Source organism: Scyliorhinus canicula, chromosome 3 (genome assembly GCF_902713615.1).
Source record: "Scyliorhinus canicula chromosome 3, sScyCan1.1, whole genome shotgun sequence".
NCBI lineage: Eukaryota > Metazoa > Chordata > Chondrichthyes > Carcharhiniformes > Scyliorhinidae > Scyliorhinus > Scyliorhinus canicula.
In genome coordinates this window covers 89,129,004-89,147,789 of record NC_052148.1, presented here as the reverse complement: position 1 = coordinate 89,147,789, position 18,786 = coordinate 89,129,004, and the positions used below count along the sequence as shown (strand labels likewise).

Below are 18,786 nucleotides of genomic sequence, written 5' to 3'. Positions count from 1 at the left end.
ACACCTAATTGTAGATTTGGAAGCAGAGGTGGGGGTGGGAACGGGGGAGGGGAAGGGGTGCAGGGGCTCGGTCTGTACAATGCTTCAAGTTGTTTATTTACTTTGAGAGATGTTTCCCTCTTGTTAAGAAGGAGCCGCACTGTGAGGTACTCCGGGAAATGTATATAGGAAGAAAAACGGTGTGCTCCACCCTACAACTCCGTCAGGACTTCCGAATTACAGATTTCCAGTGTCTTCAGTCATGAGCTTTTTCCACTAGGTCGCTCCCTGCCGTTTTCTGTGTGCCGACAAATGGCAAATGGGTAAGCCCCCAATATGTACAAGAGAAATCTATTTGCCCTCCATTTGAATTTTGAATTGGGTTCACGGGAGTGTTGAGACCACAACCGTCAGAGCAGGTTCAGTGTTACTGTACTTCCCAGTGTGTCTAAATGCATTCATGGGTTTGTCTTTAATGACCCGGTTTCAGGTTGGAAAGGAATATTCCGAATGCTTACAGCTCTGCCTGCTGTGATGGTGATGACCGGGGAGAGGTCAGTGTCCCTCCCGTGCCTGGTTTGCGTCTCTATACCTGTTGGTTCTATCCGGTTCCATCAAATAACACATTGTATTGCTGACATAACAAAACAAACACCAGGTAACCCCAGAGAAAGAGCCAGGGTTACAAAAAATACTCGTGGGAGAAGCACGGCTCAGTGGGCCTCGGGGTAACTTTACATATTCGTAAACGTTTGGACAGTATTGATAAGGATGTTAGATAATAAGGTTTATGTTCAGGCCATTGCTGGTACATGACAGGGATGGGGGGGGGGGGGGGGGGGATTGTCACGCTGATGAGAACATGCTCGGGAATGTTTTTGCACGAGGCAGTCACAATGTTGGCTTTGATTCGGCTTGTATAGTAAAATATAAATGTCCAAACCGCCATCTCAACCACACAAGAGAAGTATGTTACAGCTAACCGCCTAACAAGCTGGTGTGAACTGCTAATTGTGTAAAAGCAGCTAATTATGCCCAATTACGGAAAACTACAAACCACCTCCTTCCCCCAGTCTATGCTTTTAATAAAGGACATCTAGTTTTATGTCACTTGCAATGTTATGTGCCACCGGGATTGGCATTGCAAGTAATTCGATGCTAATCTGACAGTTTTCCTGCAACAGGCACAAAGCTTATTTCTCACTGGAGCAGGGGCTGGTAAAGACAATCATAACACTCCTTCCATACAACCAGCGCACATGGTCTTTGCAGCAAAGCATTTGAAGAGCCACAGAATCCTTTTTTGTAACGATGAAATGTTTAAGTTTGAAATGGTCAGACTATTTTACAACAGTTTTTATAATAAAAAAACAGCAGCTCAACGGGGAGCTTCAACATTATCCGTCGGGGCGAACAAAGTACAAGTTTCACAAATAAATCTTATTATTTACAATTACAAAATACACCTCGCGGCACAAATTGCTAACCCGCCTAATGTTGTAACTGATTCATCTGGTGAGAATGCAGAGTCACGTGTGTCCTATGCTGTATATTACGAGGTTGCTGCTGATCAGAATTGTGGACCGGCATATTTTTAAAAAGTGACACAGACCTCGACCGCTCACCCTCCGCACCATCGCATCTTTCACAATGCTGGACATTGTTTCAGTCAGAAATACTCAAATGTTGTCTTGTTGCAAGGCAGCTGTTGATACTACAATGTGGGCTATGACGTCCCTAACAACGTGGATAGTTTAGTTAAATTAAGTAAATTAAATTAAATAGAAAATCATTACCTAAGTTATTATATGATGTGCAGTATCCATCTATATCAAACCCCCCAAGACAATAAAAAGCCATTGTCTCATTTAATGACAATATTTACCTACAGGTTCTGGTTGCATGTCATTATATATTCCTTGACCATCCCTCTTGTAAATTAAGTCAAGTACATCTAGGCCACTTGGTAATGCATGAAATCAAATGGAAATGGACCCTGAGAGAAGGACATTGCAGATTGTAATCTCAGTATGCACGTTTCTCGGTTACGGAAATGTCAACTGACCAGAACATTAGGAAAGAGTTAGCAAAGTGAATAACATTCTCTTGGTGCAAGAGTCTGTCACTGACAAGAATCTGCTTAGGTAGTTATGTCAGTATGAGCTGTGAGTCCCCTTGTCCCGGAATGCCAGCTCCTAGCTCTGGGCATTGAGAACCTCTGTGAGCTGATTCCGTTCTCAGATAAGGAGCCGCCGAGAGTCCAGCTCTGTCTAGACGTCAGGACCTCACAAGTCAAACTTGTTTTGATTAGGCTTAAAGATACACCAACCTGTTTCAAACGTGATCAGCGCCAACTCCCCCTAAGCGCCCCCATCCCCCCACCCACCGCCGAACTCCCTTCCCCTCTTCCCACCATCACTTCCCCTTCCCCCCGCCCCCCTCCGCTCCCAACCCCACACACAGTCTAAAAAACTGGTCACAAGAAACACAACACATCATCTTCCTCTTCTGAGGTGCAGTTTGCTCCCCTGAGGCCGTATATGTCACTAGGAGGATTTAAATGTTGTTTTCGCTTCTGCAAGATCTCCTTAAACATAAAGTAACCCCCGAGGCTACAAATACAATTAACAGTTTCACAGTCTTAGCGAACGTGTGATTTTCAGAAATAGACACCATTGTAAAGTTAATGGCCCCCAATCAAACGAGGTGAGGAGGGGAATAAAAAAATAACGTTTTACTTTACAACATATAGTCTATCATAATATCAGCTGCTGAATATTTTGTGCATAAATAAAAATCGCAACTGCAATGTTACTGTGTGAAAAAAATACCAGGTTGGGATTTGGCGGCGGAGTGAAATATCTTAGTTTGCATCCTCATTTGAATATCTGTCATTATCTGTCAAAAGCTTTACTTAAAAATGTTCAACACATAATTATGTTTTAGTTGTATGCGGGATAATAATTATATATTTCCAGTTAAATTAAATAGCTGGGTATGGGTTTTAAGTAAACATAACAGAGATCACATTCGAGCGCGCGAGGGGCAGACTTCAAAAGGACAACATTCGCGGTTCACAGTTCTCGGTGGAAGCAGACCGTAAACTAGACTTCGTGAAGACGAATTACAGTGAAAAAAAATCTTTAGGCACATTTAATGGAAATACATGGGGGGGGGGGGGGGGGGATCCCGGTGTCCCGGTGTCCCGGTGTCCCGGGTCCCTGTTTTATGTTGGATTTTTTTTAATATTGGTTGGGAAGCCTCGTATACTGGGCTGTATATAAAGGGTTCATCAAATGCTCGGAAATCGAACTGTAAAGTTTGTTTTTGTGGCGCCTGAACTCAAACATTGTCATTCAGTGGCTTGTTCCCCTATCAGGACAAACAAAAGTGAGAACAGGAACCTCCGCCAGAAGCACCCAGACAAGTTCCCATTGGACATCGGGAATACAGACACTTGTGAAAAAGTCATTTATAAACTTTACAAAACATCATTATTTTCAACCCAAACAAGTCTCTAAACAGAGTCGATATTAATAAATCTACGGATGGGTTGTCTGAATATAACATTCATTTGGTTAGTCGTGCTCTTCAAACTTCTGTTTTTGAAGCCGTTTACAATGAAAGGCGTCAAATTGCCTTGTATTTCCAAAAATCTGTATCAAATGTCTGCAATCGAAATAATACAACTAAAATCAATTTAAATAGCTCTCACTCACAATTGGAAGTAGTTGAGATAATTGCTTATTCATTTGCAATGTATTATATATGTAAATATATATGTATACATGAACATATATGTTGCATATCACACGCGTCCATAGACAAAGACATTGATATTAGTTTGTAGAGTGGTCATACAGTGTCACAATAGCGCAATTTAGAATTTGCCTCAGTTTTGTGGTTAAATCGTGGATGAGCTTTCGGCTATTGCTCAATCATACATTTTATTTGCATCAGCCCATTACATTGCTTGACAATAATCAACATTTCCTAGAATTTTGCTACCCGAGTTAGGTAACCCAATTCGTCTAAAGCTCTGATGAATTTAGCGGAGTCGCTTCCTTCCGCATGACTTAATCCCGGTTTTCCTCATCGCTCCATTCAACCTGACTTCTGAACACATTTCTTCACCTTCTTACAGTAGCGTCAGGCTGCCGCGGCCGTGCTTCATTACATTCTAGTTGAAAGTAAATTAAGCTATTGGAGCATCTAATGAGGTCTCAACTATGAATTTCAATTGAAAAATACTGCACTGCAAACCAAGTGGACAAAGAAGATCAAGAAGATACGCCCAGGCCGGATGGTTAGTGAAGGGGCAATTGTCCATTTTGATGGCTCATTAGATTGATTCAGTGAGTATCCAAATCATACACATAGTCATTCAGTTCAATCTACCCTACTACTGACATATCCGCCACTTCCATCTGGCTGGGGCAAACGTACCAATGTATGTCAATGAGAATGCGCGAACTACTTTCGTGATTCGGTGTGTTCGCAACAGACAGCGGGGGACTCTTTAAAATCAAACTTTTTTTTCTAAATTAACATCTTAACAACTTTGATGTGGATGTGTCACACCAGTGCAATTTGGGGGGATCTACGTTACAACCTTTATGAATTCAAATTCATGACTAACAGGATTTTTTTTTTTAGGAAAGGATGTTACCACGCTCGTGATAAAAATCAATTGAGGCCAGCAGTTGGGAGAGATACTGCAGTGATGAGAGCGGATGTAAGTTCCCAAATGGCCCTGCTGTTTCCCAGTAACAGATGCCATTGGGACCATGTATTCACAAAAATATTAACGATAACAGCCCGCTAAAGACAACGTTCAACTTGTATCTTTACAGCATCATATAGCTACCAATATGAATTTGCAGATTCGTACAATAAAAAAACCGTTGTGCCGCCTACTTCTGAGGTATAACTATTTACCCACATTTTCGGGGAGGTGGGAGAAGGCGGGATCGTTTGTTTATTTAAAGGTGTTATATGTCACGGCCGATATTTAGCAGACGCTCTTCCGATCTTATTTGTTTGCTTCAAAAGTGTGTACCCGTATGTAGCAAAACAGACAGCACATGAGCAGCGCTGAATGCCAAACTTCCATTTGTTGGACACATCCCATCCTTATAAGGAACCATATCAATAGAGCTGCTTATGGAGCTGCTTATAATGACCGCCAACACGTTTTTTTCAGCCAATATCGGCACTTTGCAAAACTGCAGTGTCAAGTTTGCAAACGTTCAAATTTCCCAGCACTGATCAGTGGACATCTGAGCAGGAGTAAACTGCTTGAAATGCAGGTCATTCAACCACTGTTAAAATGCCAGTAAAACGGCAAAATGCCGAAGAAAGTAAAAATACAATGTGATATCTATATCATTTCTCAGTAAACATTTAAAGTAGAAAAATGACGTTAAATAACACTATTTATTAATCATTGTTTACTTTTAAATTAAATATTTTTAAGGTTATATAAATATTTTCTCTAAAACCCGCCCCCCCCCCCCCCATTTGAAATATGTTAGGTATGGATGTCTTTAAGTAAGCACATTTAAATATGAAGCAATTAAAATTTGCTTTAAAAGCAGTTTACCCTCAAACTAATTTATCAAATTGCAATGGCTGACTTTGCAAAAGGCTCACGTAATCTTTCAGTTATCTCAACGTTTTTATTAGTGAAATAATCTTGAAGATATATTTCTGCATATGGCGTTTTCTTTATTTTTACATAATCTTCAAGAAAAGACAGGACACATAAAATTAGACATGTTTTCCAAAGACCACAGTACATGTTTTACTTCAGCAAACATAAAATGTCAAAAAAACATGGAAAGTGGCAAGTCTGTTGACAATAAATAATAAATTATTTATAATTTTGCAGCACAAGAACAAACAAAATGTTTCTTTCCAGAGCTAAAACTGTTGTTGGTAACTGTTTTAACCTAGGAGTATACACATCTTTGGGACAATTCTGGACGGACACGAGTTCACACACAAATCCCACGAAGCTGTGGCAAAAAGAGGTATACCTTGTTGCAATGCTTGAGCTTTTTAATAAAAAATAAAAAAAATGAAACATCAGTAGTTGCCTTCATACTTTCATTGCAGGGACTGTAATCTCATGAACCAGCTACATGCTAATGATCTAGGATCCAATAGTCCTTAGTTATAGGTCAACTAAAAGCATTGCAAAAATGCAACTATACCTTTCAGAACTGATCCTATAGGACAGTCGCTGAACTACTTAGGCTGTGGTACATTCTGCATGTCACGATTGTCTTTCCAGTCCACCTTTTGCAGATGTATGGGACTCTTCTGGTTTTTTTGGCAAAGCTGACCCACTGATGTACTTTCTAGGCAGCACCATTGAAGATGTTGGGACTATAGTCTCTCCACTGGATCATCTTATCTGCTTGTGTGTGCAACACATTCAAATCACATCTCTCAGGTTCTCGAACATACATCCTTTTCTATATCTTCAAAAATGTCTTTGCATGAAGTCCCGGATGCCTTGGGAGTCTCTTCTATTTGCACTTGTAGCCAGATCCCACTCTAGTGCCTGATTGTCGTCACAGTGTTGCTTGGGTACAACATTGGTTGTTTGAACACAGAGACTTCGTGCAAACAGATGATGGCTGCTTTCTGATCAGACATGGACCAGGTTGCATGAACTTTTTTTTAAAAAAAGTGTGGGCTAGAGAGTTTTGAGGGTCCAGGGTTCCTCATGGCTCTCTGTAGGGCTGCACTGAGAGTTCAGGCTCCTCATGCCTCTATAGGACTTGCTACCATGCTGTTTGGTGTGTCAGGGAGTTGGGAGGACATGGACGCTACTTCACTTCCAGTGGAGTTAGAACCTGGCCCTCCCTCTGAAAAATTAACCTGTAAAAATCATAGCAAATGAATGATCTACGGCCTCTTCAAAATGTTGACATCAATCCAAAGTTGCACATATCAGAAAATAACATTCATGAAAAATATATTTTTGACCTTTGTAACTATAGTTGTACAATGGGTTTCATTAATTTTATCATTAATGACAATCAAATTCCAATAAACAGAACATGCTTTTTTGCCAAGTTACGTATAAAGTGCTATATATCTCTAAGTTAAAAACAATGGCAAAGTAAATAATAAAGGTCTCCTCATAAAGCACAAGTAGGTTTAGTTACATTTCCCAATGAAACATTTAATAGTGTAAAATGGTACATTTTGTTTTCCAAAAATACATAATGAATTAATATATTTAGCAGAAATTCATTATTTATTGTAAAACATAATATATCTGTTTAACCCTTTAAGTACTACACTTTCTTTTGCACTTTGAAGAAACAGAATGTTTCCTATCACTGAATAACTATGTCTGACATGGAGGCGCAGTGTATTCCAAACAGGAAAGAAAGGAAACATTTTGCTCATTTGTTTGGCAATACCTTGCAAAGGGGCCTCAAAGAGTTAAGCTAAAATGGATTTAGAGTTGAGTAACTTTATTATACATTATGTGCCTTTTGCAGACACCTCTCGAGCAATATTTTTACTTTATAATCCAAACATGGTTTATGTTAAGCACTGCAGGGTAGCACAATTTAGGTTATACTTCAATTCAGTATCGTAACTGTGGGGTTGCAATACTTTACAAAATAGAAAAGAGCAGTGTAACAGATCCTAAACAACTATGTCTAATTATTCAGTGACAAAGATTTACCATCACTGTGTTTATACAATGCTGGACTCTTTACATTCACCTTCACAAAGAGCTGGGTGAAATAAAGAACCTTCAGCTCCATTTTTCACAGATAATGTTTCCTCAGAAGTCTAGTGGGAGGGGTTTCCTTATTACCAATCAAATAGCACTAAACCTAAAGTTGAGAAAATATAGCAATAGGATCCATTTTGTTTAATTATTATTGGTTATTATTTGAAATCTCATGATTTATGTGTCCTGCCTTCAATACTGTGGTTATCCCCTCCCACCCAACCCTTCAGTAAAATAATCAGTAGTGTTTTTAATTTGAAATATCTTATTAAAATGCCATTTGACAATATTTGGAATAAAATAGAAGTGCATGTTTCAGACTCCAAGCCATTGTCAGTGTAAAATGTTAAACACAAACTATTTGAATATGGGAAAAAGCTTGAGTAAACAATGTTGATGTTTTTTTTATCCCCTATGTTCTTGATGGTCGTCAAAATGAAAATACTAAGGCTGGCAAAAGAGGGATTCTGCAATTTTTATATCCATGAATTGTCTATATATGGATTGGTGTGTAGCAGGTCCCCTGATTGCAGTGATTTCTGGTGCAGTCTGTATTGTGGTGGTGATGGTGTTCTGCATGTTGCTGGCACTCACCAGTTGCTGAAATGCAGGCTGTTCAATATCACTCTGCAAGGCGAAGTCACTCAAAACTTTCCAAGGTGGCTGGTAACTCTGCACCTCCACTGGATTGGCTTGCAAACTGCTGTCATGTCTCTCGGGACTGGCAGCTACCATTGGGGTCCCTGTCATCCCCTGGATATTCTCCAAAAAAAAGCCAACAGTACTAATTAATTAATTTTATTAATAATGGTACACATTCATTCACCTTCCCTTCTTATTGTTGGGTGGGTCAATTAATATGCTAAAAATGCATGCACCTTAACAGGCTTCTGTCCTGAGTACCTTGTAATGATATCACTTTAAGATTTTATGTAAAGAACTTTCTGTTGCCCATCAAAAATGCACCATCCAACCTGGGATCTCCCAATATGTGTGGTGATATGTAATCTAAATAACTCCATACATGCAGCAGCCTTGTAATATCATGCATAAAATGTTGCAGTGTTAATGTAAGCCTACTTGTGTCACTAATGAAGATTTTTCTTAGTATGCCAATGATTTTGAACAGTGATTATAGCCATGGCACAGGCAAAGGTTTGTGAATATATTTATACAAATTTGTTGGCAACATTTGCTCCCAAAACACGTCCTTCTTAAGGTAATAGCGACAAGAGGCAAAAGGGATGGTCCCAAATCTCATAGGTGTCCGAAATCAAAGATAAACTTTGAAGAATTTAATATTAATTGACCCACCCAACATTGCAATGCCCAAAGGGGACTAAGGGCCTTTCCATCTTATTAGCAATTCCAATCATTCAAAAATTGTATTTTTGATTTGTCAGATTCACAGATTGTCAGTACACTATTACAAAGTAATGGGGACTCAACAAAACAACAATGTCCTGTAAAACAATGTCCTGTGAATTCGAAGGATGTTATTTAACTCAAACATGGGCGAACTTGAAATTGACAATGTGTACTGCAGTGTGTTTATTACTAGAATTGTATCTTTTCTTATGACACAAGCTGGTGTTTCAAACATGAGGGCATGACTAACAATGTTTCCCATTCGTGTTCCAGTTTGCATGGAAGTCGACACGTCTCCTGTCAAAGTCCCCAGCAAAGTTTTGGAACAGGGAGAGAGAAAAAACAAAACTTACTGTTTTGTCGTTGGGCTGTTGCTGTTGCAGTTGCTTCATGAGGATGCTCTTTTTCTTGTCCTTACAGCGCTTATTTTGAAACCAGACTCTAATGACACGGGGGCTCAAGCCTGTCATTTCCACAAGCTGCTCCTTCATGAGCGCATCGGGCCTGGGGTTGGCTGCATAACAAGTCCGTAACGTGTGGAGCTGCTTCTCATTCAGAACCGTCCGCACCCGTGTCGTCTTCTCCGGCTGTTTGTGAACGTGCGGCCTTAACGCTGGTTGTCGCGCAGAAATGGGCTCTGCTGCAAAAAGAAAGGCAACGCATCCTAAGTTTGTTGAACAGCAAGATGGGGCAATAGAACATGGCTACATATTTGTCCTGACAATAACACTCCATCCGAAAATGATCCTGAACGCGTATTTAATGGCATGCATGGACTGACAAAAGCAGGCTGCAGAAAACACGTGTTATTTGTTTGTCAGAGAATGCGATCTTTGGCTGAAGCATCAAGGTCTGAGGTCACAATAAAATCAAGTTAAAAGTAATCTCGGAACTGCCCGGCATGATGTCAAAAACAGGTTTAACTGCATGAGGTCGAAGAGCTGAAACAAATCAACCTTCAATATCGCGGTGTACACAATATGTACATTCCAACATTTATTGGTGTCAATTTAGTTTAATTGGATCAGAAACAATGTTTCTGGGACTGAGTTTCAGGTTGGGCTGCAACCGCATTCTCTAGTTATTTGAATACTAATGCCAGTCAACTCCATACAAATACCATTCGGATAGCAGCACATTGTTGACATAAGCGACTCCGTGGAGGAAGCCAAGCGGTTAGTGACTTGTGGCTTTTGCTACGGTTGCCGCTGCTGTGCTAGCTTGTCAGGGCAGCAGTTTGGTTTTTGCACCAAGCAGAGCCAGACTCCACTCTCCATGCAGTCAGATATGTGATGTGATAAACGGGGCTCCCGCAAAGTTTCCATGGGTGTGATCAGAGAATTACAGCGTCTGATGTGTTTAGGAAAGGGTCAGTGGACCATGCAGCAGGTAAAATTAGATTTTCAAAAGCCCGCCCCGCAATTATGTTACGCTGCCCTGAAGTATGGTTTTTTGTGAAAGAGGCCTAACTGGAAATGATTGGAATAACATTTCTATTACAGAAGCACTGTATTTAATTGTCACCGCTCGGTCATAAATCAAAACAGTCTTCCGTTTAAGAAAACAAAACCTGACTATAATGCATTTGAGACAATGGAATGACACGGATAACGTATTAGAGGCAGACATTGCAGTGTAGTACAAGTAACCATTTAATAATAAAATAATCATTTCAATTGGTTACTAAAGTTTGCAAAACAAAATCAGATCGTGTTGTGAAAAATGCAATCCAGCATTAATCAGCGGGTGATGTAATTTGATATTTAGTGCCAAGCATGTTACTTGAACAAAGTTTCATTTACATAGCATATACATTTGCTATCTGGCAACACCGGAGTGCATCGTGCTGTAGAGAACAGCAAGGAATGCAGCACTATTGCTGTGTAGCAGCAAGATCCAATATTTACACTGGATTGAATGCGGCAGACCCTACTTGAAAAGTCTTCAAACATATAATTATGCAGATTTCATATCGATTGTCTTTCGGAATGCAATGCATTGCAATAAGAGCAATATGTATTCCGATTATTTCTGACGGGGTGGAAATCTTAAAAAAGGACGCCGGCTGCCGATAGAAAAACTGCACTAGCTAATCTCTGAGCGATGTAAACTGATACTGCTCGTGAAGACTGCTTAAAAGTATTTGGAACACAGAGTAATTCTCAGAAATCTTCAAACGCTTCTCAAAATTCATGGTTTAAGTTTTCATTGACATCAGCAAAAATGGGAAGTTGCATTTCAAAAACAAATGCATTCTAGGCCAATGTCGCCAGAAAATGGTTCTACCATGATATTTTAACTGTACTCACATTCAATTGTCTGCTTCAGATTCAGGGATTTAAAAAGAAATACAGTAGATAAAGATGATGTCTGATTGACTTGTTCGAATAGCGATGGGAACATTTCTAAGTGAAACCAGGGTTCCTCAAACCCTGAATCTCGAATAATTAAAACAGCTCAACTTGAAACACAAGGTTAAATGGACACTTCTTCTCCCACAGCCACCCCCCCCCCCCCCCCCCCCCCAAAGTTTCAAAACGACTTCAGACATGTAACATTGAAGGATAGTGTGCTCAAATACACAGTCCCTGCGTTTGTCTGCAATGTACCCAGAACACCAGCAAACAACATACACCATCGGGTCCAAACTGTAAGGCACAAGGATAACATGCACGCGCTGTTTCGCCTGTACAGAGCTCCATTACTAAGGTTCAAACCACACATTCTCTGTTTTTTGCTGAAATGTGTCAATAAAACACACAGTAATTCAAAATGTGAACTTTACAACACCGAACTGTTGAAGGCTGGACATCGTAACAACGTACCCAAAACGTTGAATTGATGTGGGAGGCAGTGTCAAATATTTGTTTCCATCCTACATGGTGTATGGCTGGACTCTCATAAAACAAAGTTTTGAAAGCGTACATACCCGCCATCTGTAGGGGTCTGTTGCCATGCATGGGACTGAGGGGGTCTGGGCCGACCGAGGCTCGCTCTACAACATCGTGGTCCGCCCGGCAGAAGAGTCCGTCTTCCCGCAATGCGAATTCATCACCGGGGATGAGCTGGCGACTGCACGCCACACAGCGGAAACAGTCGATGTGATACACCTTACTGCGAGCTCTCATTACAAAGTCATTCTTGCTGAATCCTATATTACATTTTGCACATTTTGTTCCGTACAATCTGCAAGTCAAAAGGAAAAAAACAAAAATATTTACTCAAGGACCAAAAGGGGACTCCCTCCAGTATGTCACACACTTCAACACAGAGGGGAGGTGCTCCCACACCTAAAAAGCCAACACACATTTACTCCTGAATAGATTCCGCAGTTTCTTATCATAACACAGAAAATACAAAATAGGGCCAAATTATACTTCACATTAATCCGAATGTAAAATATATTTCCGATCATTTTAATCCTCATCATGTGCACTAAACGTGTTAAAGTTACACATCTGTCGAAAAATAATTGAATGATACATAAACACGAAGCGAGTCAGTTAGCACACTATTCAATGTCAAGTTTATTAACAGATGTTTAGATAGTACATTATCACATTATGTTTAATCCTGGCGTAGTGTGAAGTAGTCTATTTGCTGCAGTGAACATCGGTTTTCATTTTTAAAATCTAACGAAGAATATGTTCTTTTATCCAAATTTAAAGGCTCATTTTGGAACATGTTTCTGAGGAAAAGTCATGTTTTAAGAGACAATGTTCCAATTAGAGACTGTATCTTAATTTATTTTTTAGGAGCGGTCTTTATTTTAAACTTGATCCCCTCAGTTTAGTCGGAAAATAATATCAAGTGCTTTAAAATCAACCGCAAAAGTCGTGCAAATTAACACAAGAGCTTGCGCACACTATATTGGGAGTTCTGATATCCGTCCCAAAATTGCTATGCTGCAAAATATCCAATTGTGCTCCAACAAAATTCTCCATAAGAGAGAACTCACTGGAACCGAATTGACACTTTCAGTTCACATGCTTCATTTTCACCCACAATTACATACATTCGGAAATACACAAGCTAAACTGGTGACAGCGATAGTTTTTCTTTAAACGAATTGCTGTCCCCTCGTCAACATTTAAACAACAGTTTCAGTGACACACGTTTTAAAAGCTCAGATTTGTGAATGGCAGAACGAGGAGCGGCATGCCTCCCATACTCTCAGCATACAGATGTCTGTGCTGACTAAAGGAAGCAGTTGCATTATCTAAATATGTCAATTGTTCGCTGCCAAATAATGGGCAATTTGATCTCGTCTACCCGCCAAGTTGAGATAAGATAAGGCAAAACAGGTAGGAATAAAGCGGTTGAATACTGAGGGTGAGGGTGCAATTTAGAGGCAGCGTAGGAACAGCATAGCTTAATGGGACTGGAATATCATCTTTATTTTAAGAAATCCAAGATCTTCACTCACCGAATATAGTCCCTCTTGCAGTATGTTTTGCCATCCCTAACGAAGCAGGTACACGTTTCGTCCAAATACTGATTACACTCTGCACATTTCAGACAAGCAGCATGCCATTCCAGATCCGGAGAAACTCGAAGAATATACTGGTCATGAATCTGATTTCCACAGCCAACACACAGTGAAATCAGGCGTTTTTCTGTAAATTGATATGAACATGGTGTCGTGAAACCCATCAAAGACTTGGCCCATTCTATCAAACATATATTCCACTATAATTTTCGAAATATATATAGCTACTGCATTGAATGGATAGATCCAAATATATATTTCAGACAGTTTTATAACACGGTGGGGTCCAAAGTAAAAGATTAATATATTTGAAATATAGATTAATATGCATTCTAGTTCTAAACGAGTTACTCGAAATCAGGAACTGAACTTTCATTTTCTTCTGAACATTTCCACACTGTCTTCAGCAAAAACGAGCGCAGGGATAGGTTTCTGCATTTATTTTTAAGAATCTTGAGAGGCAGTACTTTGTTGGTTTTTAAACTGCGTGCTCAATATATAAAAGTTTAGAAAAACGCCGATGAGTCCACACACGATACTATTACAGTCAGAATTTCACAAACAGTAAAGGTGCAATTATTCTGCAGCATCGTTTTTTCTGATCTGAGCAGAGATCCTCAGCTATCAGATGTATGTATCCGTGATACATCTGACAAGCCTCTGAAAGATGCAATCCAAATGCTCAGAAACTATTTAGCACGGGTTCAATTCGACTCTACCCTGCCACAAAGCTACTTTGTTCACACGTATCGCCCAGTGGTGGGAATATATTTTAACAATGCTAGACTTTTCATTGCTCACCTGAACCTGGAGGCTAGTGCTGTACAACATGCAAAATCAACCCAAATGCTAGGCGGCATAATTAATGCTCTCGAGCAACGAAAGAGGCAACAGTACAGCTATAAAGAGCGACAGGAGTTGACCAGCGGAATTAATCCACTCCCAGCACCTGGATCCGATCCTCGAAATGCAACAGCAATGGAGAAAACTTACTTTTGGGTGGATCTCCCATGTCTCCCATTTCTTGTTATTGTGTAAAACTTTTTTGTTTGATTTTTTCCCCCTTGGATTGTTTTTTTTTGGATGGGGTCTGGTGCTGGGTGGATAGGTGGTGGGGGGGGGGGGGGGGGGGGGTCCAGGGAGTCCTTGCTTATATCCACAGAGTAGGGCTGGTTAAGAGGAGTGCGGTCGTTGCGGCTTGTTGCTTGCTAGACACTGGGGATGGGTTAGTGCAGAAAGGCAGTGTGCGCAGTCCAGCCGCTCATGCTCACTGCTCCTTATCTCTCACACACTCTGCCTGCGCTGCCTCCAGCCCCTCGCCATTGGTCTGACGTCGAACGCGCCTGACGTCAGACGTACGCTGGTCCCCCCCCCCCCCCCCTTCGCCGCCGGCCCCGCCCCGCCCCCTCCACTCCCTCCGCTCGGATTGGTCCAGGGCCCCGCACCAGCTGTCTGCATTGTCTTTGCCTCAGAGGCTGCGAGTGTAGACGAGTCAGGCATCCAGGAGCTGCCGGGAGCTTCCTTCCCATCCGCATAACCTTTGGGCCCTTCTGCTCTCCCATTCCAGCTCCTCGCGACTTTTATTTCCTTCTTCCTGACCCTTGCCTTTTTTCCCCTTCCCTTCCTCAATTTACTTCGCCTCTGCTTCCTGGCCTTTTCTCCCTCTCTCTTTCATTCTGCTCCCTCCATTCTTTGGAAATGCCCATTCTGCTGAATGTTTGGCCAGCGTCTCCTCAACCGACTCAGTCAGCAGCAACTCTACCTGTCTATGTAAATTGGACTGGAAGGGATGGATGAAGGGGGGGGGGGCGGGTAAAGTGTTTGAGCTTCAGATACAGGCCTCCCATACAACTCTAAGGTTATACATTCTTGCTGCTATTTCAGATTAGCTTCAATCGTAGAATTCAACTTTTTTCCCAGCCGCGAGTGATTGGAATTTGAACTCATTGGCTCTGGAGCGTGGATTTCCAGCCGAACAGTCGGAGATAGGGAAACGTTGTCTTAAAAAAACGTATGTTGGAGGGTTGGAGGAAGGATTACGAATTCGTGACAATAACCATAGAATTCGCTGCAATTCCGCTGAGGTGTTTAGTGAAGTGTAGGGCAAGGTCATTGTGCGGCAAGGGGACACGCCAGCTCCACTCAGTACTTTGAGACTCCTAATACACAGCCGGAATAACTCCAAACAATAACATGAAGCTATACTGTTTTCAATTGACTGCTTTACGACCATCTCCTTCTTGAACAAATAAATGTGGAAGGTAACATATGCATCTTGTTATACCCAGGGTTTCCACGGGACACATTTAGAAGTAAACCTCTCAGTGTAGCTAATCCATTGTCATAGTTTTTATCTGCTGGGTAAGGTTGCGAAGTATGTGTCGGGGAAGGAATGCAGGAGTGCGGTCTCGGAGCCGGTCAATTCTCTCGAGTTTGCACATCGAAGGCTTTCCAACCTGTATTAAGTGCCACGTGTAAGAAGATTGCGATGGCATTAAGGTAAGAAGGCGGGTATCAAACTGCATTATTTCTACTTCATACTTTTTACAGTTAAAGACGAAAAGCGGTTTAATGAAAAGGAAAAAAAAAATGAGAGAGTGCTTTGCAAGAGAAAGGCTGCTTCCAAAATGTGAGCGTGCAGGAATTTGAGCTTTTAAACTCACTCCTGGAGTACGCATAAAGCACCTCGATAAGAGCACGTTTGATTGAAAGGCTACTTTGTGTATCACTGATCCAGAATATATGAATAAAGAATTCACTGATATCCGCGACTTAATTCAGAATTCGTGCAAAGGTGGAAATAGTGTTCTGCAGCTAAACGGTCCACCTCTTCAGACATAACCTGACTTTTTTCTTTACATTTCAACATATGCTTCAGAGTGCCTTTCTAAACGGGCTGTGATCAGCCTTGGGACCTGCACATTTGACAGCCCCAACTAAACTAAGAGGCCGGAAGTATTGGCGAAACCCTTTTAAACCTAGTGGACAGCCCCAGTTTTCTGCACATTTTGGATAACGCGGTGACAATCCTAATATATGTGGAGAGTACGTCCCCCGAAATCGCCCGTTCAGTTTCGAGCGAATTCATGCTTCCCTCTGCAAGCACCGAGCAGTCCACGTTATCAGACGAGAATCAGGGACATTTCTCCAGCACCTTTAACGTTCGCTTTGCGAGGCCACATTCCACTCCTGCTCACGTTGCTCCGTGGTGCACACTTGTGTGTGTATAGGATGTAATGTGCCAAACAGTCTTGCCCCGCAAACGGTCCACCAGCGAAGAAGGAAGAGGACTCGGCGGAATCCTGTCATCAATCAGAGCAGTGTAAAAAAGAACTCTTCGCAGCTAAGATGCATGGATGCCAATAAAAAGAGACCAATAAACACCCAAAATACTGAGCTGAAAACAGACACAAATGAACTATCTGTGCATCTGCTACCCTGATATGACTATCTGTGCATCTGCTGCCCTGGAAATATAAACACCCCAACAAGCTTTACCTCTGATTGCCTTTTATACAATATCAACAATGCACGTTAAAATAAACTTCATTACCCAAGGTTTCTTTCCAGATATAAGCTAGCGAGTCAGGAGGAGCACACGTGGGTAACACGAGCGGGTGAAACCAGTGTGTGTTTTTGATGTTTCAGCTGCGCGGTAAACCCAATACGTAATTACAAAGAATAATTGCTGATAATAGTCCTAAACTGACAAATAAACACGTGGTCTAGCGGAAACCTATAGTGACAGACCACCGCTCGGTTCGCAAGAAAACAAAACGCGTTTAACAGTTTGTCCGCTGTCAACATTTAGAGCAGATTGTCCGAGAAGCCTGCGTTTGCAATCCAGCTCCCTCCCCCCTCCTTTCCCAATGTTTCCATTTGTTACTTTCAGATCAGTTTCTTACTCAAAATCAAACAGTCAACCTGCAATCGCGACTCAGAACAGAAACGGGAGTCGTTCGGAATGGTTTTCCCGCCAGCAAATTCACTTCTTTCAAAAAAAACAATTAAATACCCAAATCTGGATAATGCGTGCATTTACTTTTCTTTAAATTTACACTTCTTTGAGATGTCACAAAAATAAATTTGGGACTCGAAACTCATTTGTACTGATTAGGCCCATTTAGAGTCTAGCCACGCCTTTGCGATAGCATCCGGCAGACTGATATTGTAACTGCGAAGTATTAGTTTGAAGTGGGCATTATTCTGGTACAACATACGTAGTCGTGTGACTTGCCTCACGCCAGTTTAGAAAAGCACCAATGGACTTCTGTCATGATGTTACTGGCCAGTACTGCCGCCCACCCGATCGCACCTAAATTTACAAATTGACAAGGTAAAGACCAAAGACGTAAGGTTTCTGAAAGTATTCGGCCCGAGGAACCCACAGGACCTCCCTTCTGGAGTGTCCGTCAGTTTAGTTCCACATTTCAAAGGGGATATCCTTTTGCAGCACCCATCATCGGCATAAGGGCAGCATTCTCACTCGCCTATTCACACAGGGGTTGCCCATGTTAAATATGTTCTGAATAAAAATGTTATTCTGTCGACAGCCTCAAACCACTGTTTACGTCTGCGAGGCACAGCCATTAATTCCATGGTTTGATTAATTCTATGTTTTAATTTACCCTCTACCAATTTAATTTCATCCGGCAAATTAATCTAAACCAGGAACATGAATCCATGGTCTAAACAATTAACGATACGTGCTTTAAATTTATTTATAAAGCTATAATCCTGGATTGAAATGGTGAGTACATTTGTTATTCAATCTGATCTCGATAGGCTTATCTCATGATTGTATCATGACTAAATGTACCCCATGAAAAGAAGGGAATGATTTTATGGTGGCAATATGTTTTACAGCAGATTACAGCTTTTGGACTTTTGCAGTATATGTTTTGATAATGGCTGACATCTTTTCAGATGTGAATGCAGATAGTAAACTTAATCTTGAAAATTAATGTAAACATTCTCATAGAATATATTTTTATATATTTTACATGACTAATTCTGGGACCCGTCCCTCTGCCTGTGTGCCTTTACGAGAGGTGATGCCTGGGAAGGTCAATCAATGAAAATTTATTGGCTTTAGACCCACCATAACCTTCTCTGGTGCACGGAACCCTGCCCTAAAATACCCTAGAAATCAAGTTGTTGAACTGATGTAACTGATTCATGATTTAGC

At 41.1% G+C, this 18,786-nt stretch overlaps 1 protein-coding gene across 6 annotated transcripts; it reads right to left on the bottom strand.

Annotated features, from left to right (window-relative positions):
• Positions 1-5,685: 5,685 nt before the first annotated feature.
• On the bottom strand, positions 5,686-17,737 carry LOC119962784 (insulin gene enhancer protein ISL-1). Of its 6 annotated transcripts, none has more exons than XM_038790872.1 (7): positions 17,523-17,651; positions 16,753-16,900; positions 13,536-13,725; positions 12,039-12,295; positions 9,463-9,749; positions 8,336-8,503; positions 5,686-6,867 (listed from the first exon to the last, which is right to left on the bottom strand). In XM_038790872.1, the coding sequence occupies exons 1-7, from the start codon at positions 17,634-17,636 to the stop codon at positions 6,751-6,753; spliced, it is 1,281 nt and encodes a 426-aa protein (XP_038646800.1). In that variant the 5' UTR covers positions 17,637-17,651; the 3' UTR covers positions 5,686-6,750. The 6 variants fall into 6 exon arrangements, with proteins under 6 accessions (XP_038646800.1, XP_038646801.1, XP_038646799.1 ...); XM_038790873.1 differs by having other exon boundaries at positions 9,463-9,746; XM_038790871.1 differs by having other exon boundaries at positions 5,686-8,503; positions 9,463-9,746; positions 17,523-17,737.
• Positions 17,738-18,786: the final 1,049 nt, after the last annotated feature.

What these genes read in the sequence shown, in the direction of transcription:
- LOC119962784 (XM_038790870.1), bottom strand. Translation starts at nt 17,636, where the DNA reads ATGCACGCATTATCCAGATTTGGGTATTTAATTGTTTTTTTTGAAAGA. An exon ending in CAGACCCCTACAGATGGCGG is followed by an intron (nt 9,750 to 12,038) that starts GTATGTACGCTT and finishes TTCTTTTTGCAG; the next exon opens with CAGAGCCCATTTCTGCGCGA. An exon ending in AACAGCCCAACGACAAAACA is followed by an intron (nt 8,504 to 9,462) that starts GTAAGTTTTGTT and finishes TTTTTTTTGGAG; the next exon opens with AATATCCAGGGGATGACAGG.